The sequence below is a fragment of the Thalassophryne amazonica genome, chromosome 22 (assembly GCF_902500255.1).
Source record: "Thalassophryne amazonica chromosome 22, fThaAma1.1, whole genome shotgun sequence".
NCBI lineage: Eukaryota > Metazoa > Chordata > Actinopteri > Batrachoidiformes > Batrachoididae > Thalassophryne > Thalassophryne amazonica.
Window position 1 is genome coordinate 17,988,079 of NC_047124.1, and position 24,200 is coordinate 18,012,278.

General features: G+C 41.8%; 1 protein-coding gene and 1 long non-coding RNA gene across 2 annotated transcripts in view; one reads left to right on the forward strand and one right to left on the reverse strand.

Moving 5' to 3' along the window:
- Nucleotides 1-2,940: 2,940 nt before the first annotated feature.
- sapcd1 (suppressor APC domain containing 1) lies at nt 2,941-5,713 on the reverse strand. Its single transcript, XM_034163771.1, has 4 exons — nt 5,438-5,713; nt 4,252-4,419; nt 3,420-3,575; nt 2,941-3,282 (listed from the first exon to the last, which is right to left on the reverse strand). Exons 1-4 carry the CDS (start codon nt 5,534-5,536, stop codon nt 3,193-3,195), a joined length of 513 nt encoding a protein of 170 aa, XP_034019662.1. The 5' UTR covers nt 5,537-5,713; the 3' UTR covers nt 2,941-3,192.
- Nucleotides 5,714-8,457: 2,744 nt separating this feature from the next.
- LOC117504337 overlaps nt 8,458-24,200 on the forward strand; it is a 28,575-nt gene continuing 12,832 nt past the window's right edge. Inside the window, exon 1 of the long non-coding RNA XR_004558771.1 lies at nt 8,458-8,501. This is a non-coding gene — a long non-coding RNA (uncharacterized LOC117504337). The remainder of the gene's footprint in view (nt 8,502-24,200) is intronic.

Genomic DNA, 24,200 nt, shown 5'->3' on the forward strand with positions numbered 1-24,200 from the left:
TTTGTCACGGGCCTCCCGCCGTCCCAGGGAAACACCGTCGTCTTCACGGTAGTGGACCGTTTCTCCAAGGCGGCCCACTTCGTGGCCCTCCCGAAGCTACCAACGGCCCAGGAGACCGCGGACCTCTTGGTCCACCACGTCGTCCGTCTGCATGGGATACCATCAGACATCGTCTCCGATCGCGGTCCCCAGTTCACCTCGCACGTCTGGAGGAGCTTCTGCCGGGAACTGGGGGCCACGGTCAGCCTCTTGTCCGGGTACCACCCCCAGACCAACGGGCAGGCAGAGCGGGCAAATCAGGAACTGGAGCAGACACTACGCTGTGTGACAGCCGCGCACCCGACGGCCTGGAGTACCCACCTGGCCTGGATCGAGTACGCCCACAACAGTCAAGTGTCGTCAGCCACCGGCCTCTCCCCTTTTGAGGTGTGCTTGGGGTATCAGCCCCCCCTGTTTCCGGTGGTTGAGGGAGAGGTCGGCGTGCCCTCGGTCCAGGCCCACCTACGGAAGTGCCGTCGGGTGTGGCGTGCCGCCCGCTCTGCTTTATTGAAGGCCCGGACGAGGGCGAAGAAACATGCAGACCGGCGGCGGGCCCCGGCCCCCAAGTATCGTCCTGGGCAGGAGGTATGGTTGTCCACCAAGGACATTCCTCTGCAGGTGGACTCCCCCAAAACTCCAGGAACGATACATCGGACCTTTCAAAATCCTCAGTCATCAACCCCGCCGCAGTGAGGCTCCAGCTTCCGGCCTCGCTGCGGATCCATCCAGTATTTCATGTTTCCCGGATAAAACCCCATCACACCTCACCCCTCTGCACCCCGGGTCCGGCACCACCTCCTTCCCGGATCATCGACGGGGAACCGGCTTGGACTGTGCGCCGGCTCCTCGACGTCCGTCGGATGGGCCGGGGTTTTCAGTACCTGGTGGACTGGGAGGGGTACGGTCCCGAGGAGCGCTCCTGGGTGAAGAAGGGCTTCATCCTGGACCCGGCCCTCCTGGCCGACTTCTATCGTCGCCATCCGGACAAGCCCGGTCGTGCGCCAGGAGGCGCCCGTTGAGGGGGGGGTCCTGTTGTGTGGGCCGCTGAAGAGGAGGTACTGCTGGCCCACCACCACCAGAGGGCGCCCTGCCTGGAGTGCGGGCTCCAGGCACCAGAGGGCGCTGCCACCTTATGGGAGCAGCCTGGGTGACAGCTGTCACCCATCACTGGACACAGCTGTTCCACTCAGCACGGAGGTATATCAGTAGGACGGCGTCTCCACCTCAGTGCCGAGATATCGCCTTAAGTTAAAGGTAACGTTCTCTGCTGTACTTCGTACATTATTATATTGTCTTTCTTGTTGAGCATTGCAGGACAGCTGTTTACAAGAAGCCGTAGCTTCAGATAAGTACTCACCTTCCTGCAGCATTGTGACGTGAGGTGGAGGCGACTTCTCCCCTCCTCTGTGTTACTGGGTGCAGCCGCACCCACACCTGTGTGTCTACTGTTTTCTTGCCAGCAGTACCGGATCCGACGAGCGGAGGCAGTGGCCACCTGGGAATTCGGGACTTGGCGGTTCCAGTACTTCCAGGGTTCGGTGGCAGAGGAAACCCGGGTGGTTCCGGTTCGACTTGGACGGACGTCTCCTACCTTCGAGCCTGCCCACACGACACCAGTGGAATTCGGCTTACCTCCACATTGTCAACTGTTGTATTAGTTGTGCACGTTTCACAACAGTAAAACCTTGTTAGTCACCTTCTCCATTGTCCGTTCATTTGCGCCCCCTGTTGTGGGTCCGTGTTCCTATACTTTCACAACATCCTGATCACTTATCTGATCATTTATGTTGATTACTCATCTGTTATATTGATCTTGCAAACCTTTGATCCTGATTAATGAACATTAATGCTTACGCACCATTTTCATCCCATTCTTTGATCCTGATGAATAAACTCATCCTGGTCTTTGACCAAAGTGGCCCATCTTTGATTATAAACTTTGAACATGACCGCTGAACTTAGATCCTGATTGTTAATTGCTTTTTGACTGTACTCAAGATCAAGGGAATCAGGATCAAAAAGGTATATCCTGAATTTTGAATCTGAGTGTTGAATTTAAATCCTGACCATTTGCTGCTTAGGATCAAAGGAAGCAGTGTCAGAGAGCCAAGGTCAAAGGTGAGCTCAAGACCAAAGAATAGAAGATCAAAGATCAAAGTCAGGATTCAAAATATATACATTCCTAATATATACCATCTAAATTATATTATTATTATTTTATCCTGGCTAACATGTCATCAAAACCTGTTCACTGTTCTTATGAGAACCTGTTGACAAACAAACAAAAACACAACGACAAACTGCAATGAAAACATAAGCTCTTTGATGGAGGTAATATCATTAAACAAGCAAGGTGACAACATTGGTTTGAAGTTACTATGGAGCTTAGGAACTGTGGAATATTACATTCTGTGTGCAATGCATGCTGTGCAGAATGCACGCGTTTCTAAAAAAAAAAACGAGAGAGAAAAGCCTGAAAACATGCATGATGGCTCGATAAAATATATCAGCAACATGTCGAGACAGAGAACCCGCATGTAGAGACGGAAGTGGAAGAACTCTGGGTTAAAGCACATAAGAGTGCAGCAGCTAAAAAAAAAAATAAACCAAAATTTCTGCTTCATCACTCAAATCTGTGCTACACTGTAATTTAAAGGCACTTAAAAAATCATGTCGTATGGAGATGACAACTAGACATGAAAATATTTCCTTATTTAAACTTTCGGTGTGATGTGTGTGTGTGTGTGTGTGTGTGTGTGTGTGTGTGTGTTATTTCTATGATATCAGGTTGTGTCCATATCAGTACTATACTGACAGAATAATATGGGTCCTTATTGTATGTACAGAAAAAGTTAAATCTGGTGTTCATGCCAAACTACTACGAAACAAACAAGCAGATGCTCACAGCTAATATTACTTTAATATAGAATTTATATTATAAAAGGTCTACTTCAAAAGTTTTCCTTGCTAAATTCTGACACATTGTAGATTTTTTCTTAGCAAAACTGTTTCCACAAATTGTACAGATTGTACCCACAAATGCTGCATATTTTTTACACATATTTACAAGTCAAAGTCACCCTCTGCACAAAATAAAGTTTACAGTCCAACACTTGTTGATGTGTGTGTGTACATGTGTACGTTATTTGGCAATCAGTGGGTCTGAAGTTCATGGATCAGTTCAAGCAGAGCCTCTTTTTCCATTTCTAACGCGGAGATCTGATCATTCCTTTCACTCACCTCCTGTCAAAGAGAACATAAAGGGTTATGCAGACAAAAGTAAAATCTCGGAATGCATGGAGGGAATTTTTTTTTGGGGGGGATTATCAGTGTAATGTTTATTCACAGTATTTTTTGACTGTTACACTTTTTAATCTGACCTTAGTCAGTACTGTGTTGTGCCAACGGAGGTCGCTGTCTGTCACGGCTTCAGGCAGGGAGGGGTCGCTGCTGCTGGTGACATTGGGTTCAGTCATAACGCAGCCCAAAGAACCGTTCACCCTCTGGATCTGAGACCTCAGCAGACAGGACCATGTCTGGAAACCATCAGTGATGAGATCATCAATAAGTACTACAAAAAAAAAACAAAAAACCCCAACATAACTATTTTGGAATTTTAGCCGATGTGCACCTCCATCATGGAGGCTACGTTTGTTTACATTTATTTTTTGTCTGACAGCAGTATATCTCCTAATAACATGGATAGATTTCACTGAAATTTGGCAGAAACGTGGATCAATGGATCCTGTATTTGATCATTGATTCTGATTAATTTGATCCTCATCCTGCCTGACTGATGGAGATTCTTTTGGTCCTCATTATGGGATTAAATAAATCGGTAACCAGGATCAAAGATGAGTAATCGAGTCGGCAATAAAGATTAAAAGTCAAGATCAAACATTATGTTCAGAGATGAGAGATCAAAGATCGGGAACAATGGTGAGTGATCGTGATCCAGTCTCACCAATCAGCATCAAAGACGAGAAAGCAAGAAGAAGTAGAACATGTGGATCCAGATGATAGGACAACAAATGCAAACAAAAGTGAACCATGAGGGTGAAGAACACGATTACGAGCAAAGACACCTGAGGGTGTTTTTATGCTGCTTCAGATTCAGTTGCAGCCAAACGTTACAATAAAATAAGAATGTTCACTTCATTACATTACAATCAGTCATATCATTAAAACCATGAAGTTGACCTTGTCCAGTACCTTGACTGCACGTAACTGGCCCAGGGGTCCAGTTTTGGCTTCAATGTTGTCCTGCAGGGTTCTATTCTGCTCCAGCTGCTGGTGGTACCACAGACGAGCCTTCTCCAGAATCTGCAGACCCGACCACAGAGCGTCCTTCTCCCGCTCCAGATCCTTCAGACGCTTAATCTGAAACAGAAAGAGCTAAACTAGAAAAGTCTCTCTCTCTCTCTTTGTGAATCTTGGGAAAGCCATTGCATTGTTGACAATTCTTAGTTGTGTGCTGTGTATTAGATTTTTTGTTATTGCTAATATGGCCAAAACAGATGGTCACCCATGTGAGTCCAGTCTGCTTGAGATTTCTTCCTAAACGAGGGAGTTTTTCTGTCCCACTTTTGCCAATGTGGTTGCTCAGTGGATGGGTAAAGTTAAACCATATCTTTGTGAAGCGCCTTCAGGCAACTTATATTGTGATTTGGCTCTATATTAATAAAATGAATGGAAAGGGATCATTTATAAGTATAAGCAACAGGTTTGTCATTGAGTCTCACAGCAGCCTGTACTCAAGGTTCTTAAAATGGAGCAATATTTCTACCTGGTTGACATTTGCCATAAATTAAGGTACAATTAAATTTTGCCAAGAGCTCTAATATTATAAAACAAACTAATGCAGGTCACAAAGTGTGTTAAAAAGTTATTAAAGAGTGCAAAGCCAGCAAATTCCCATAAACACTATAGTAGCGTGTCCTTAAATAATAATAATCATGCTTACTCCCTTTCTGATAGGAGTGGGTGCATTTCACAGGTTAAGCAGGAATCCATAAGTGGACATATGTCACAAAAGTGCAAAACACGGTGTTTCATGGCTATATTTGGCTTAGAAGAGGATAATTTATGCAAGATAATACAAAGAGTTGTGGAACTTTGGAAATGTTTAAGATAAATAAATGTAACTAGTAGATTAAAAAAAGAAGATTTTGCGACCTGCAACCCCTTTAACATGACGACAACATGTCTACTATTGCACGACTGTAGGTGTCACGGTTGGATGTTGTACGTCTAAAGTGAACTCTAAGACTCGCTGTAGCCGATAGCAATCACCTGCTCAGGAAAAACAACTTAGAACTGATAAGAATCACGACTTCACACTCACTCCCCACCTTACACACAGATCCCATGACACCTCCTTCCCCCATATCCTCCTCACCCATAGGTAGAAACGCAGAGCATCCAGGCTGTTGAGGCTGGTCCTGAGCGGGATGATAACAACAGTGTAGGAGCCATATCCAGCAGGACAGTAGGCCATGGACAGCAAATAAACTACAGCTCGTCCCCAGTTTGTTCAGACTCACAGAGAGGGAATGAGAGCGGGGGAACGAGGCAACATGGTGCACAGGCACAGACAGAATGGTGCCCCCAGGGCGAGGTTACAAAAAAATTCCACATGTCACTGCCATAACTGGTTAGTCGACAAGGAGAGAATATAAAGGAGAGAGAGTGGAGAGAAAATGGCAGCACAGGAGAAAACAAAGGAGGAAAAAAACAGGAAACAGGAAGTGAGGATACAGGTGAGAAAATAACATGTTGTTTAATGCACCAAACAGGCTGTGATAAGCTCCCAGAAGGTCAAAGCCAGGGTACTTCACACGAACGTTCATGGTTTGACCGCCTGAATGAAATGAGTACGTGTGATCATTGTCTGCACACATTCAGATGAGGACGGGATGCTGTCCTGACACGTTCCCTGGAATGTGACGTGACTTGGAGAGGAGAGATCAATCAATTGGTGCAAGTGCACAGGTGCAAACTGTGTGTGCCAGCAGGCGTTTAAAAAACAAACAAACAAAAAAAAAAACGAGCATGGCCTCCGACATAAACAGCATTTGGTGTTTAATTTGGAAAAAGAGGAGCAGGGTGACACAGGGTGGCGCTCTCAGAGTAGCAACAGAACATCAACAGATGTCATCACAATATGACATTCTAATATAGTTTCTGATTTATATGCACTAAAGACGATCTTCTAGTGACAGAGTTACTGAGGGGAAAATAATGTGGTTTTTGGATTGCATACTGTCACATGACAGCATATACTGATGTTTGTTGACATCACATATACACATCAGCAGACATAGTCTGCTTTTTATAATGACATCATGTACAAGTGGGTGCAAGGCGACCCGTTTGCCAATTCCCACACACTTGAGATCAACCTTGTGGCTCCTCTTTTCTTTTCTTTTGATCATTTGTCACATATGATGTCATCTTGTGACATCATGATGATGTCACATATAGATCAGCATACAGTAGTGTTCAGAATAATAGTAGTCCCTTATGAAACAAAAATATATTGCAGTATATTAGAGAATATCATGCAATACATTTATCAATATATTTCCATATATGAGATTCTGCATTTATATTTTTGAATATATTGCAATATATGCATAGACCATATATGTGTATATATTGGTAAATATAAAAATATATATTGCAATCAAGACCAAAGAGGCCACTATATTTTTACATGTAATAGTCTGACTTTATTTGCATCAATATACGGCAATATATATTGTGCCATATATGGTTATGTGTGTATATACGAGGTCTATTAGAAAAGAAACCGACAGTTTTATTTTTTTTTTAAACTATATGGATTTGAATCACGTGTGATTACATCAGTCAAGCTTGAACCCTCGTGTGCATGCGTAAGTTTTTTCACGCCTGTCGGTGACGTCATTTGCCTGTGAGCACGCCTTGTGGAAGGAGTGGTCCAGCCCCCTCGTCGGATTTTCATTGTCTGAGAAGTTGCTGAGAGACTGGCGCTGTGCTTGATCAAAATTTTTTCAAGAACTGTGAGGCACATCCGACTGGACACCATTCGAGAAATTCAGCTGGTTTTCGGTGTCAATTTTAACGGCTGATGAGAGATTTCGGATTGTTTCTATCGCTGTAAGGACTTCCTGTTGTGAAGGTGTCATGACACGGACCCACAACAGGGGGCGTAAATGAACGGACAATGGATAAGCCAAAAAAGTAACAATTTAATGTTGTGAATCGCACAACGACGTACAGACAATAACAATATGGTGGAACGTCAATTATACACAAGGTGACGTGTGGGCAGGCTCGAAGATAGAAGACACCTGGCGAGAGAAAAGCCGGATCCCACACAGCTTCCACCACCAACGGATCTGAAGAACACCGGAGCCGCCAAGCCCTGCGCCCCAGGTGGCCACTGTCTTCAGCAGTCAGACCCGGTACTGCTGGCAGAGAACAGAAACAGTATTGATGAGTGTGAGTTCGCACACTCTAATCCCACAGTCAGTGTTCAGTGAGGAGGGAGCACCTCCACCTCCAATCACACACTCGTACAGCTCCTGTGAAACCACTTATCTGGTTTGGGGTGTGAGGCGAAGCCGTCGCAGTCCACACCAAACGCCAATACCGCAGATAAGGACACGTCACAGGAAAACGGCTGCAAACGAGATCAGACTATTAGTTATAGTTAAGCTTAGCAGAGAAATTACCTGAATGGTAGCTGATTTCTCGGCGGGGAGGTGGAGTTGCAGTCCGGCCTTTATGGTGGTGGTGATGTGGATGAGTGACAGCTGGTGCTGATGACGAGTGACAGCTGTCACTCCCGGTTGCTATGACGCCCTCTCATGCTTGAAGCCCGCACTTCAAGCAGGGCGCCATCTGGTGGTGGTGGGCCAGCAGTACCTCCTCTTCAGCGGCCCACACAACACTTCCCACGGAGCGGGACGTTGCGCAGCACTCCAAGGCGACGTTGTCATCTTGTTTCAAGCTGAAAACCTCCAAATTTAAGCCTCTGTTGACCCAGGATGTCGTGAGAGAACAGAGAACTTTCAGAAGAGGCCGGAATCAGCAGTTTATCCGGACATTCCACTGTTAAAGGAGATTTTTTTAATGAAAGACGTGCGGACGGATTGGCGCGTTTGCTCGCAGCCGGTGCGGCGCGCCCGCCACAGGAAAAACACCTCCGTGTTGATAACCATTTGTAAAATCCAGGCGGCTTTTGGTGGCTTTCAGTTGAGTGAGTATCTGAGAAATTGTTTAACAGCAGGGCATGTTCAAACTTGTCCTTAAGGCTTCCAACGGATATATATATATATATATATTTTTTTTTTTTCATTCATTCATTCATCTTCTACCGCTTAATCCAGTTATGGGTCACGGGGGGCTGGAGCCTATCCCAGCAGTCATAGGGCGTGAGGCGGGGTACACCCAGGACAGGACGCCAGTCTGTCGCAGTATATATATATATATATATACGCACTCAAAAAATATTGAGGAGAGCGTCAGGAATAACAACGCGAGACAGGCATGGCAGGGATTGAAAGGAATTACCAACTATGAGGGAAATACTGCCACCATCTCTGAGAGCAGTGCCTCTCTGGCGGAGAAGCTGAACTGCTTCTTCTCAAGGTTTGAGGCAACTTCTCTACCCTCACACATAAACATCCCTGCTACAGACCAGAGGGTTCTGAGTGTTCAGGAACATGAAGTGAGGAATGTGTTTAGAGCTGTGAACCCAAGGAAAGCCACAGACCCAGATGGTGTACCTGGGAAGGTCTTGAAAGCCTGTAGCTACGAACTAGCAAAGGTTTTTACAAACATTTTTAACTTGTCCCTTGCCAGTGCCACAGTCCCCTCCTGTCTTAAAACAGCTATAATCATTCCAGTACCCAAAAAACACAACATAAAGAACTTGAATGATTATAGACCTGTTGCTTTCACACCCGTGGTTACCAAATGCCTAGACAGACTGATAGCACAGCATATAAAAGCCAACCTTCCTCCATCATTTGATATCCATCAGTTTGCATATAGACGAAATAGATCCACTGAGGATGCCATAAATACAGCCCTTTACACAGTTTTACAGCACCTGGAACGAAGTCACACGTATGCCCGGATGCTGTTCATTGATTATAGTTCAGCATTCAATACTATCATTCCAGACATTCTTATCAGGAAACTTCTCCATCTTGGCTTCTCTTCACATCTCTGTTCCTGGATCCTGGACTTCCTTACACACCGTCCCCAGTCTGTTAAACTTGGTTCTCATTTTTCCTCTTCACTAACTCTCAGCACGGGCTCCCCTCAAGGCTGTGTGCTAAGCCCTCTGCTGTATTCCTTATATACATTTGACTGCACGTCTGCTTCCACAGCCAACACAATAATTAAGTTTGCAGATGATACAACTGTCATTGGCCTCATCTCAGGGGGGGATGAGACATCATATCGCAAGGAAGTCCAAGGTCTGACAATGTGGTGCTCTGCGAACAACCTCAACTTGAACATAAACAAAACAAAAGAATTGATAATAGACTTCAGGAAGAACAGGATCGATTACTCGCCCCTCTTTATAAAAGGTGACTCAGTGGAAATTGTTCAAAGCTATAAATTTTTGGGTATACACATCACAAACACACTCTCTTGAACAGTGCACACAACTGATTTAATCAAGAAGGCATCGCAACGCCTTCACTTTCTCAGAATCCTAAGGAAACATCATCTCAGCAGAGCAGTAATGAAGTCCTTCTACCACGCTGTCATCGAGAACATGTTGACCTACGGAGTCACAGTCTGGTATGCAGCTTGTACAGCAGCAGAAAGAAGGACTCTACAAAGGATGGTGGAAACAGCACAGAAGATTATTGGCTGTCCTCTTCCCTCCCTGGAAGAAGTCACAGGTACTCGATACCTTTCCAGAGCCAAAAACATTTTAAAAGACTCTTCACATCCTGGACAAAAAATATTCAACCTTATGCCCTCAGGCAGGCGGTACAGAGCCATAAAAACACATACGAATAGACTTTTGAATAGTTTTTACCCTAGAGCCAGACAACATTTAAATAAATTACAATTACACTGACAACATTGGGACAATACAGAGCAGGGACTGTGCAATAATGTATTTTTTTTTTAACCTATTAGTTTTACTATGTTTAATCATGTATTGATATTTAAGGCTGTATTATTTATTGCGACTGTTATTATTGTGTTGTGTGTATGTGGGTGTGTCTGCGATGGGTATGTGTGTGTTGCTATGCCACTGTGATGAGTCTCTGGTAATTTCGTTGTATTACTTGTACAATGACAATAAAGCCTATTACTATTACTATTACTATATATATATATATATATATATATATATATATATATATATATATATCTCGTATGCAAACTTTTTTTTCCAAATTTTATAAAACCGTTGCTGAAAGTTTTAAGTTGCTTTAATTATAATTTTGTATACCAGTATATTGCACTGTGAAAGGTTGTTTCAGTTGAGTGTCTGAACATGTGTTAAGTTTGCAAAAATCTACCTCTACATCCTACACTTTTTTCTAAGAATCTTTATGTATTTCTGACAATTAAAAAAATACTGGTACTCGCTCCAGTTGCTGGAACGAAACTGCACGATAATACTCAGACACCAGCCTATACATATATATATATATATATATATATATATATATATATATATATATATATATATATATATAGTTTGTTATTTGTATACCAGTATGTGTTGCACGGTGAAAGGTTGTATATATATATATATTCATAAAAGTGTTGCTGAACGTTTTAAGTTGCTTTAATTTAAATTTTGAATACCAGTATGTTGCACTGTGGAAGTTTGTTTCAGCTGAGTCTCTGAACATGTTCAAAGTTTGTACTGGTAAAATCTACCTCAACATCCTGAGGATTTGTGCCTCAAAAGAAAATAAAGGTGAATTTGATGGATACCCATGAGTTTGTGTTATCATATACATGTTTGTATTCATACAAGAAGTGCAGGGTGTTCTTCATATTATTTAACATATATTTAAAATGTATTGTACCATATATTAAACATTATAAAAGTTATAATGTTTAATATATAATAATAATATAATATAATTATATAATATTATATAATATAATAATATAATAATATAAATAATATAAATGTACATATATTTCATGTGTTTCCATATAATGTTACATATATTTACAATATATTACACCATATATTGTGTATATATATTAACATATATTTAATGTATGTTTCCATATAATTTTCCACACATGTATAATACATTTACCATATATTGAACATATATGTGACAATATATTTTTACATAAAATACCAATACATTTGCCCATATAAATTGCAATACATGATGGCTGATATTTATAAACATAAAATTACATATATTTTTGGATATATAAACACATATATTATATATTCATGCTAAATATATTGTAATATATGGAAAGTGGCAATCATTTGTATATTTTACAATATATTGCAATATATTTTGTGAATATATAATATGGTGTGTAATATATGTATCCACACATGTATAATACATTTACCATATATTGAACATATATGTGACAATATATTTTTACATAAAATACCAATACATTTGCCCATATAAATTGCAATACATGATGGCTGATATTTATAAACATAAAATTACATATATTTTGGGATATATAAACACATATATTATATATTCATGCTAAATATATTGTAATATATGGAAAGCGGCAATCATTTGTATAATTTACAATATATTGCAATATATTTTGTGAATATATAATATGGTGTGTAATATATGTATCAACAATATATTAATCCATGTATTTACAATATATAATGTATTGGAGGTAATAATGTATTGAAATATATTTCAATATATTAAAAAAATATATTTCAATATATTAAAAAAATATATTGGTAAATATATTTTCTTTTCGTAAGGGGTGCTATGTGACTAAAAAGATTAATCCAGGTTTTGAGTATATTTCTTATTGTTACATGGGAAACAAGGTACCAGTAGATTCAGTAGATTCTCACAAATCCAACAAGACCAAGCATTCATGATATGCACACTCTTAAGGCTATAAATGTGGGCTATTAGTAAAAAAAAAGTAGAAAAGGGGGTGTTCACAATAATAGTAGCATCTGCTGTTGACGCTACAAACTCAAAACTATTATGTTCAAACTGCATTTTTAGCAATCCTGTGAATCACTAAACTAGTATTTAGTTGTATAACCAGTTTTTCATGATTTCTTCACATCTGCGAGGCATTAATTTTGTTGGTGTGGAACCAAGATTTTGCTTGTTTACTAGTGTGCTTGGGGTCATTGTCTTTTTGAAACACCCATTTCAAGGGCATGTCCTCTTCAGCATAAGGCAACATGACCTCTTCAAGTATTTTGACATATCCAAACTGATCCATGATACCTGGTATGTGATATATAGGCCCAACACCATAGTAGGAGAAACATGCCCATATCATGATGCTTGCACCACCATGCTTCACTGTCTTCACTGTGAACTGTGGCTTGAATTCAGAGTTTGGGGGTCATCTCACAAACTGTCTGCAGCTCTTGGACCCAAAAAGAACAATTTTACTCTGATCAGTCCACAAAATATTCCTCCATTTCTCTTTAGGCCAGTTGATGTGTTCTTTGGCAAATTGTAACCTCTTCTGCACGTCTTTTATTTAACAGAGGGACTTTGCGGGGGATTCTTGCAAATAAATTAGCTTCACACAGGCGTCATCTAACTGTCACAGCACTTACAGGTAACTCCAGACTGTCTTTGATCATCCTGGAGCTGATCAATGGGTGAGTGAGCCTTTGCCATTCTGGTTATTCTTTGATCCATTTTGATGGTTGTTTTCCATTTTCTTCCATGAGTCTCTGGTTTTTTGTCCATTTTAAAGCATTGGAGATCATTGTAGATGAACAGCCTATAATTTTTTGCACCTGCGTGTAAGTTTTCCCCTCTCCAATCAACTTTTTAATCAAACTACGGTGTTCTTCTGAACAACGTCTTGAACGTCCCATTTTCCTCAGGCTTTCAAAGAGAAAAGCATGTTCAACAGGTGCTGGCTTCATCCTTAAATAGGGGACACCTGATTCACACCTGTTTGTTCCACAAAATTGACGAACTCACTGACTGAATTCCACACTACTATTATTGTGAACACCCCCTTTTCTACTTTGTTTTACTAATAGCCCAATTTCATAGCCTTAAGAGTGTGCATATCATAAATGCTTGGTCTTGTTGGATTTATGAGAATCTACTGAATCTACTGGTACCTTGTTTCCCATGTAACAATAAGAAATATACTCAAAACCTGGATTCATCTTTTTAGTCACATAGCACTACTATTATTCTGAACACTACTGTATGTATTCTGTTTTCGGAGTCATATGAACTTGAAATTACTCTTCCAGCTCTCTTATTACATCCACCAAGGATGTAATAAAATCACTGGCATTTATTTATTTGTCTGCCTGTCTTTTAGTAGGATTACGTCAAAACTACTGCACGGATTTTGACAAAATTTTCACAACAAGACAGAACTTAGGCCATGGAAGACTCCACTGAATTTTGAAGGTGATCCGGATCTGGATTCTAGATCACAATTTCACTTTATATAGTCTTTGAAGGATTACGTCAAAACTACTTCATAGAGTCTCACCAAATTTGCACCACAGACAGATATTAGGGCATGTAAGACTCCACTAAATTTTGGAGGTGATCCAGATTGGCAGACTTCAGAAATCTCAGATTGCTTGTTTTCAAAGTTATTGCAAAAATGTGATTATCAGATGAGTCAATGACCTTGACCTTTGTAATAATATGCTGAAATGATATCACTAGCAGTATGAATTGAATCAGCCAAGCGGTTCCTGAGATATTCATCTGGGTATACAAACCCCCCCACGCACACACACACACACACACACACACACACACACACACACACACACACACACACACACACACACACACACACACACACACACACACACACACACACACACACACACACACACACACAGATTACAACAGCCTTGAAAACCCCTCTCAGCTTGATGAATAAATGCCACCAACTTGTAAGTCTGCATATTCAAAAGGACATATAATGAGTTTAAACTGATTACGATTTGGTTAATACTAGATAAAAGGAATCAGGATTAAGGAGCGGATCAAAGTACTCACACTTTGTGTTCACAGGCAAGATCCATCCTTTGATGCAGCTGGACACTAAAATTTTAACAACTCTTCTTTCACCCAAAGCCAACCTCCCCATCAAATTTTTATTGGAATCCTTTCATAGTTTTTTTTTTTTGAGACATCAAAGTTTAACTTCAAAGATCCTGACAGGATCCATCCTTTGACCCAGATCCACACCAAAATTCAGCTTCTCCACCATTCTTATTACAATTTATGTCCTTTTGAGATATCCAGACATACATATAGCAAGAAAAACAGAACCTCCTAAAATCCCTAAATTAATCCAAAAATTATTTTATTTTCATTCAACATAAACCCTGGAAGCATTTGCCTGATACCTGTTGGGGAAATTCTGATTGAAAGCACTTTGCAGTACTTCTAAATCTCCAAATAAAGTTGACTTAAACCAGTGCACTAACAAACAAACAAAATAACCTCCACCCACTTTAATAGTTATACCACAGAACATTGATGTCTGTGTGGACCTTCCTTCTTTAGTGGTGAACCTGTTGTTTTCTTTGGTCACCAGCAGAGAGCAATGTGGTATTTCAAAAGTAGACTGCATGATCTTAGTCATACAAAACCCAAGATGGTGCAAAACAACAACTTTATATGATACTTTGAAGTAAAATGTCAGTGTTTGTCAACATCACAATATATTCACATAAAACAAAACTAAACCAAACCATATGTTGTCCAATGGTGCCAGTACTTGTCCCTGGATCCAAAGCAAGTGAAAGTCTATGACATTCCTTGGACAGGACACCAATCCATCTCAAGGTACTAAATGGGTTGTGAATCTTGGTTATGTAATATTTCTTTCTTGGCATCAACTGTGGAAACATTTTATCCTACTTGACACTTGCTGATTCCAACTTTCACAAGTTGTGTGTGCAAACAGCTTCCGGTCAAGTCAAGTCAAGGAGCATGCGCTGGTGTAGACTGTTGTGCCGCATCAGTTGCACCATGGAACCATTCTGGGGCTCAGACGGAAACCACCCAGGCAGACAGCTGGCCCCTGACTCTCAACAGAAACAATCTGTTTGGTGCAAACCAGGTGAAACGTGTCTACCTGGCCTTCTCCACCTTACTGGGTCCTTAACACTGACACACCAGTGTTGCTGAATCATGTACAGAAAAATGTGCCACATGGCCATAATTGCGTGGTGAGGTTCAGGGCTGGTGAGGCACTGATTTCATCACAATCATATTTACAAACATATGAACCCCACAGAGCAGCTTATCCACTGTTTGATTGGCAGCAGTTAACAGGTTATGTTTAAAATCGCATATCAGCATTCTTACACATACAAACTGTAGCACACATGAAATGCCCCGCGCGCAGTATTATTTTACATGCAAAGTGCAGTAATATGTACTTGTATGGGGTGGGTATTTGGTTGAACCTTATGTGTTTGATGTAAACTGGGATATACAATGAAAAAATCGGAGATTGGCATAATATTTATTTAGAGGAGGTGACAAACAGTGACCATAAAAATTTGGTCACGGTCGCCAGCCTTCAAAACAAATGCAACCACTGGTGACCTTGAAACAGAGGTCAAGGTCACCGGCCTTCGAACCCACGTGAAGTACTCCTCCAAGGCATGTACCCACCAAGTATGAAGTTTCTGCAAGCAATAGGTGCCGAGCTACGTTGTGGTGAAGGATTTGACAGTTGTGACCATTGGTGACCTTGAAAAGTAGGTCAAGGTCACTGGCCTTCGAACCCATGCGAGGTACTCCTCCAAGGCATGTACCCACCAAATATCAAGTTTCTGCAAGCAATAGGTGCCGAGCTACGTTGTGGTGAAGGATTTGACAGTTGTGACCATTGGTGACCTTGAAAAGCAGACCAAGGTCACTGGCCTTTGAACCCATTTGAAGTACTCCTCCAAGGCCCACCAAATACCAAGTACTCACCAAATATTAAGTTTCTGCGAGCAATAGGTGCTGAGCTACGTTGCGGCGAAGGATTTGACAGTTGTGACCATTGGTGACCTTGAAAAGCAGACCAAGGTCACTGGCCTTCGAACCCATGTGAAGTACTCCTCCAAGGCATGTACCCACCAAATATAAAGTTTCTGCGAGCAATAGGTGTGAAGCTACGTTGTGGCGAAGGATTTGACAGTTGTGACCACTGGTGACCTTGAAAAGTAAGTCAAGGTCACCGGCCTTTGAACCCATGTTAAGTACTCCTCCAAGGCATGTACCCACCAAATATGAAGTTTTTGTGAGCAATAGGTGCCGAGCTATGTTGCGGCAAACAAAGTGCGGGCGGACAGACGGGCGGGTGGACAGACGAACTGACGGAAAGACGGAAGGACAACCCGGATGCTATATGCCCCACACTTGTGCCGCAAGGCGGGGCATAAAAAGCACATTTAATAAAAAAAAAAAAACATTATTATGGACTTACCTTTACTTATAAATGAAGTCTACGCACCGCTCCTTCTGAACAAAAGCATCAATGACTTTTCTGTAGAAGTTTAACTTCTCTTCCTTCAGTTTTAAAAGTCTCTCTGTCTCAGTGGAGATCACTGCCAGGGAAGACAGTCGTCCTTCATCAGTCCTGTTCCAACTGTATGTTTTCAGCCTTTTCTGGCTTTGAATGAGAGTGGTCAACCGCTCGTGTTAGATGAGACTTCTCTGTAAATTCTTTATGCCACAATATCCCATCTGAATTGATTCAGTTTGGATATGTAATCCTCCATTCTGAAAGTAAAATAAATGGACCGCTGCTCTTAACTTACTAACTGGAAATTGAATCTTGCTGTCATTTATTCTGCAGCTGAGGAGTTGTTGCAAGAAGAATCCCTGGGATCACTAGTGCCCCCTAACATGAGGCAGGAGAACCACGTGCCTCACCTAGTGCCTTTTTGCAGCTGTTTTATGATCACTCAGCACACGAAACACGTTACAGACATATGCACTTGACAAAAAAAAGAAACACTGTACATTATGTACATCAGATAAACATCATTGTTAAATTCATATTCATATTCAACCAAAGTGTTTGACCATTTTAATGGCAACATACAGAGAGACCCCTGACTGCACGTCACTGCTTATAGATCCTCCAAGGAGGCCTAGCAGACACCCGGTCATTGCCTTAAGTCACTGGTTAGTGTCCAAGTCTCACAACCTTACAGTAAGACAGGGAGCACCAAGACCCAACAGTGAAGACTTGGACCTTCAGTCTTGTGGAAAAAATATTAGCATTATTAAACACCTCTGTCCAGTGACCTGTCCAGACACACCTTCCCAGGTGTGTCTTGATCTGAAAATCCGGAGACATAAATGTCACTGCCAAGGTAAGCGAAGTCATTAAAAGCCTTGATGCAAACAAAGTATCTCTTGATTCTACAAAAGATCACAAGATTGCCCACAAAGTCAAACTCAGCAAACTTTTCCTCATCAACAGAGTCACCTAAACTGGGGGTTTCCAACATCCAGTCCAGGCAAGCATTGAACAGTGCACTATAGTAGGTTCATTTATTTATTGAAGGCAAAGTGCTTTGGGGTGCGTCGGACTTACGACACTCGACCGCTGAAAGTTGGACTGGTGTGAACTGGTAACACTGGACATAAAAGAGAAGTACAACTTCCTCATGACTGCTCACATGCTCACAACGATCGAGTCTGTCCCATCTTTAGTAGGTGTGGAGGTCTAGCCCTGGCTGGTCCTTCTGCTTTACACTTCCTTCAACATTTTACCTGTGAAGTTTGTATAACATCTTGAACTTGGCCCGGCACACATAATTAATATGCCAAATAAAAGTTGTTAATTTACTGTTAAACATTACATGCCATCATCATAGCTAATGTTTATTTGTAACACACACACACACACACACACACACACACACACACACACACACACACACACACACACACACACACACACACACACACACACACACACACACACACACACACACACACACACACACACACAACCTCTCATTTCTCCCAAATGCTGACTCTATTTAGTCATTACTATGACTTTGTGGCTGAAAGTGGCCCCTAGTTGCTTCCTGTCTCACTCTCTCAATCAACTTTTGTCTCACACATATTTTCCTCCACTCAGAGTAAAAACAACACAAACATGGGTATATATGAGAGGCTGGAATGCACATACAACAACACACATAGATCTCTGCAAAATCCAGGACTTTCAAGGCTCTGGAGTCGTATCCGGGCTAAACTGAGACATTATTCCAGAATAAACAAGCCGGCTGCTCCCTGATCAACATGTGTCAATGCCAGCATCATTCCAGATCATCACACAGAGGAATTTCTAGATCTATATTCATGGTTTCATCAAGAGGAAAAGGAGAAGGTGTCAGAGGTCATCACTATAGATGATTCTCAGCCAAATCCAAACAGGTGAATTGTTCTCTGGAGATTATACCTAAGATGACCAACAAGCGCTTATCCATCTGCTGTAGAATACTGACCTTGACTTCATGGATAATCCTTTGATATTTGGGGAAATCAACAGATAACCAGGACTGCAGCACTTGCAGGCTGAGTGAGGTATTTGACTGTCTGTGTTGTTTGTGATGGTCCTGGATCAAGATTATCTTTCCATGATTTGATATCACGTCCCTTGGTCCTCAGCCTTTGAGACTGAGAGATGCCTGGTAAGAGTTTATGGAGTCAAGAGGTTGCTGGACAGAGGCGTCTGGTTTTGCCGATATCTTTGCTGGAGAATGAAGGTCCAAGTCTTTCGTGTTCAGGTGCTTTCCAGCTTACTTTATGGTTCTGAGACTTAGATGCTGATTAATGAAATACAGCTGCGACTACATGTCTGGTACTCGGCCTCTTCGAAGGATCCTTGGGTATAGCTGGGATGAATTTGGAAGGCTCGGATGAGAACATGGGCATGATCCAGCATATATGTGCCTCAAGCCATGGTCACATTAGCTTCAAACAACAGCAAGCAACAGAAGCAAAGTGACAATTTGGCATTAATTTCAATCAGAGTGGTCATTTTGCAGTGGCAAGAGACAACGGTCGCTCTGCCGCCAGCTAGGTGAGGCCAAAATAGACCTGAAGTCTATTTTATGCAAATACAGAGCGCCGCGACACAGCGACTGCTACTCAGAGTGAATAGGCAGCGTAACATCAGTAGGTTGTTGCTCGAACAAAATAATCCAAGATGGCGGAAAACACTCAGAAACAGCTGTATAAATCTGTTTCTCATAAATTTTGTAAAGGTTAAGGAGAAATAATGTCTAAATTTAAAAACGATGTTTTTGTAACCAGATATAACACCTCTGAAGTGATGCCGCGCACATGCCCCTTGACCGCCCATCAAGCGACAAAGCCAACTGTGTGTTGCCATGATTTGTAGTTTATGTAACAGTAGCATCAGTGTTGTAGACTCAAGCGGTTGGAGAAGGCTACAGAAGACACATTTCATTCTACTTTTGAGAGGTAGGGACAGACCAGTTGTCTGCCTGAGTGGTTGCCATCCAGGACCAGGGGCGGTTCCATGATGTCATGATGTGACATGGTTCCAGGACTTGTGATTTGACAAGAATGCACTATCTGACGGCCTGACCACAGTTTGTGAAGATTCAGAGCTGTGTGTCTGAGTGTCTCACCAGTAACATCGGGGTCCCTCAGGGAACTGTGCTAGCACCCTTCCTTTTCACCATCTACATGCAGACCTTAACCTCTTAAACACTAGAGTCCCCAAATTTGGGGACTTGCCCTGTTTTGGAACATTTGAACACTCATAACTAACCAATACTGACACCAACATACACTTATTATACATCAAAATGTCAAGTGAAGTCTCCTCTATAAAAGTATCCACTTCAATCACATATCAACTAACCACAGCGGAAACACCAAGCAAATAAAGACATTAATCAGAATTCATTTTTTTGGGAAAAAACCTCATTTACTCCTACCAAGTATTATTTACTTTCAATTTTTTTGCATCCACATCATCCCCTAGGACCTGTCTTTTAGCTGATCCAAACTTTTGCATTTTTGACCTTGTACAAGCTGAGAAATAAATCATAATGTATGAGTATGTGATTTTGGTGAAATAGGCTCTAGGCTTAAGGGGTACTGCACTGAGTTGTGTCATCTACAGAAATTTTCTGATGACACGGCCGTAGTTGGGTCTGTGTAAAATGGTCAGGAGGATGACTATTGGGACCTGGTTGACCAGTTTGTAAAGTTGTGTGGGGAGAATCACTTGTATCGGAATGTGGAAAAGACGAAGAAGATGGTAGTGGATTTCAGGAGTAACAAGTATCTTGCCTTCTCCGGTCTGCATCAGAGGGACTGATGTGGACAGTTCCATCATGTAAGTATCTGGGCATCTACCTGGACAATAAACTGGAGTGATCTACAAACACAGAGGCTGTCTACAAGAAGGGCCTGAACCAGCTTTACTTCCTGAGGAGGCTCAGATCCTTTAATGTATGTAATAGGATGGTCCAGATGTTCTCTCAGTCTGTTGTTGTGAGCATCATCTACTTTGCTGTGGTTCACTGGGGTGCAGGCATCAAAGTAAAAGACACCAAAACACGGAACAAACTGTTCAAAAAGGTGTTGGCTCCTAGCTTGCCACCCCGGAGGAGGAGGTTAAGGATAGACTGCTGGCAAAATTGCTGGCAATTAAGGACAATGCCTCCCTCCCCATTCATAAGACACTGACAATCTTCAGCTTCAGCAACAGACTCATACAACCACGCTGCCTAAGGGACCAGTACAGGAGATTGTTCCTGCCCGGTGCCATCAGACTCTTTAATATATCTGCCTCTCCTAGATGTGTGGTCACTGAACTGGATTCAAAAGCTCATACTATGTATCTGTTGCACTCCACATAACAACACCTCGTACATGCCTTGTAATATCGTTGCCCCTCAATTAATGCACACTCTTCAACTATGACATCGGATCCATTGCAGTTTCTATGTGTTTCTACCTCCGCTTTATATATACCGTATTTTCCGGACTATAAGTCGCACTTTTTTACATGTTTTGGCAGGGGGTGCGACCTATACTCCAGTGCGACTTATAAATGAAAAATATACCGGTAGATTCTCAATTAATTTACCGTAATAAAACAATTTTACGTGACAGAGTCGCTCTAAGATTTAAAATGGCCAGAAATGCAATGCATCATGGGCACTGTAGTATGGCAGCCGTCCTATAGGTCACGCTGGTCGCGATAACCAATCAGAGAACAGAACATTGGACGCGTATTCCTCACTTCACCCAGACAATGATTGTGAAACAGCGTGTGAAGCAGACGAACACGGTGCTTATTCCGGGAGGGCTAACAAAACAGCTTCAACCCTTGGATATCAGTGTGAGCAGAGTTGATGCTCAGAGCTGTGTGGGATCACTGGGTGAGCAACGGCGGAGGATTAGCATCTGCACTTGGAAGGAGCTGGCTTCGACACCACAGGGAGGTCATGAGCTGCGCAGGTAGGTGCTGCATGGTTCGGCTCGCAATGTGGTCCGCAAAATACAAACATATCCGTAGGTAAAATGCAGCTCACGAGAGGGCACTCAAGGCTTGTGTGACTGTTCCTGCGACTTCTGACTACCATAGAAAAATAGAAATTTCAACATTACTGATAACTTAACAAGACAATGGAGAAGGCCAGAAAAAAATGCCACCAAAAAGAAAAGGATACTCTGCAGATTACAAGTTGCGACTGGTGAAATATGCATCCGAAAACGGTAATTGATCAGCAGAGAGAGAGAGTTTGGAGTGAGTGAGAAACTTGTGAGGGACTGGAGGAAAGCAGAGGTTACTCTAACCAGCATGAAAAAAAACAAAAAAAGCTAATCGCGAGCTAAAAGCTAGACGGCCACAGCTAGAGGAACGAGTCCGCACATGGGTGCTCGAACAATGTGCAGATATTATCATCATAATATCATAATATTATCATCTGAACTTTCATGTTAAGTTAACATACCTGTATGTCCATGCGACTTATACTCCAGTGCGACTTATCTATGGTTTATTTTTCTTTATAATGGATAAAGTGGCTGGTGCGACTTATACTCCGGTGCGACTTATAGTCCGGAAAATACTGTACATATATATATATATATATATATATATATATATAGTTTGTTTTATTTTTTGAGGTACCTGGCTGCTATTTCAACTTTCTCTTCGGGGATAAATAAAGTTATCTAGCTAGCTACCTGTCTAGAATAATGCCTCACATTCATCCATCCTCACACATACCAATGTTGGGGTGCTCAACTGCATGTGAGGGATTAAAGACCTACCTTGCTCAAGGGACCTGGATAATTTTTTTTGTTGTTTGTTTGACAGGAAATTGAACCGGGGATCCTCTCGTGATAAGCCTACTTACCACCTTAACCTCTAGATCAAAATGTCAACTTGTCCATTTGAAAATGTAAAACCTAGCCAGCCATATTTCTGAACACATTTTTGCAGTAACGTACTGAAGCTTACAAAGTATCACCTGTTTTCTTCTGAAAAGAAAATGAAAAATAAGAAAATAAAATGTTGACAGGTGATTGTGTGTTGGAACCAGGGGCACCAAAAAGAGGAGAATAAGGAAAAGCATTCTAGGGGCCCATGATTGACAGGGGTCCAGAGAGGCTCCTAATACAATTATAATACCGACAAAATAATATGGGGGGGCAGTAAGATTTCTTTTCACGGGCGCAAAATTCCTGGTGGCGTCCCTGGTTGGACCTCACCAACCAACATGCAGCTTCACTATTTTCTTTGAAGTAACTGTTCAGAACACTGTTGCATAAAAGGTCAAAGAAGAATTTCATGCTGCATACCTTGGAAATTGGGCCCCTTGGCACTGGGACTCCTTCTTGCTCCTCCTGCTCCAGTTCCCTCCTTCCTCCCTCTTGTCAATGAGATGTCGCAAGAAGTGGGCGTGTCTGCTCCGCCCCATCAGGCCTCACTTTGTTTTTGCACAAGTCTTCTGTCTGCCAGAAAAAAAAAAAACATGCAGACACTGATAAGACGAACTGACAGTGCCTGAAACAAACAGTTATGATGATTGAAAAATATGAAACCAGTTTTTAACAGCAGCCAGTTCTCGATTCCCTTCCTGGAGGCAGATCTGCTGAGAAGTCAGCTGTTATCAGGTACCCGAAATATGAGCTCAGTTTCATTCAGACAAAATATTAGAAACAGCATCGTGGAAGCCAATAACAATGCAGCAATAGTCATGATTGCTTTTTTTTTTTTTTTTTTTTTTTTGATTTTTAAACAAGACTACTGTGTCGGTTTGTATTGCAATAAACAGGTGTGTCTACTTTTGTGATCACTGAGTGGGAATTCCACACGCTCACATACTGTCACTCTCACGCACAACCCTGTACTGCAGAGCCGGATGAAAACCAGATGCTTTCCAGATGTAGGTAATGCCAAAAAAAAAAAAAAAAAAAGTCAGCTGAAGGTTTTCACCTGTAGCTCCACAGAGTACAAACAGTGTACAAAGCAGCTGGAGTCAGTAATAATACGAATTATATACACTCACCGGCCACTTTAATAGGTACACCTGTTTATTTGCTTGTAAACACAAATAGCTAATCAGCCAAACACATGACGAAAGGAATCTAGATGTGGTGAAGATGACTTGCTGAAGTTCAAACCGAGCATCAGAATGGGGATGAATAGGGATTTACGTGACTTTACTTTGAATGTGGCATGCTTGTTGGTGCCAAACAGGCTAGTCTGAGTATTTCAGAAACTGCTGATCTACTGGGATTTTCACACACAACCATCTCGAGTTTTTACAGAGAATGGTCCAAAAAAAGACAAGATATCCAGTGAGCGACGGCAGTTGTGTGGACGAAAATGCCTTGTTGATGTCAGAGAAGAAGGGGCGGGCTCCTTGAATTGGCGACTGCATGATGCCATCATGTCAATATGGACCA

What these genes read in the sequence shown, in the direction of transcription:
- sapcd1 (XM_034163771.1), bottom strand. Translation starts at nt 5,536, where the DNA reads ATGGCCTACTGTCCTGCTGGATATGGCTCCTACACTGTTGTTATCATC. An exon ending in CTCTGCGTTTCTACCTATGG is followed by an intron (nt 4,420 to 5,437) that starts GTGAGGAGGATA and finishes TTTCTGTTTCAG; the next exon opens with ATTAAGCGTCTGAAGGATCT. An exon ending in GCCAGTTACGTGCAGTCAAG is followed by an intron (nt 3,576 to 4,251) that starts GTACTGGACAAG and finishes GATGGTTTCCAG; the next exon opens with ACATGGTCCTGTCTGCTGAG.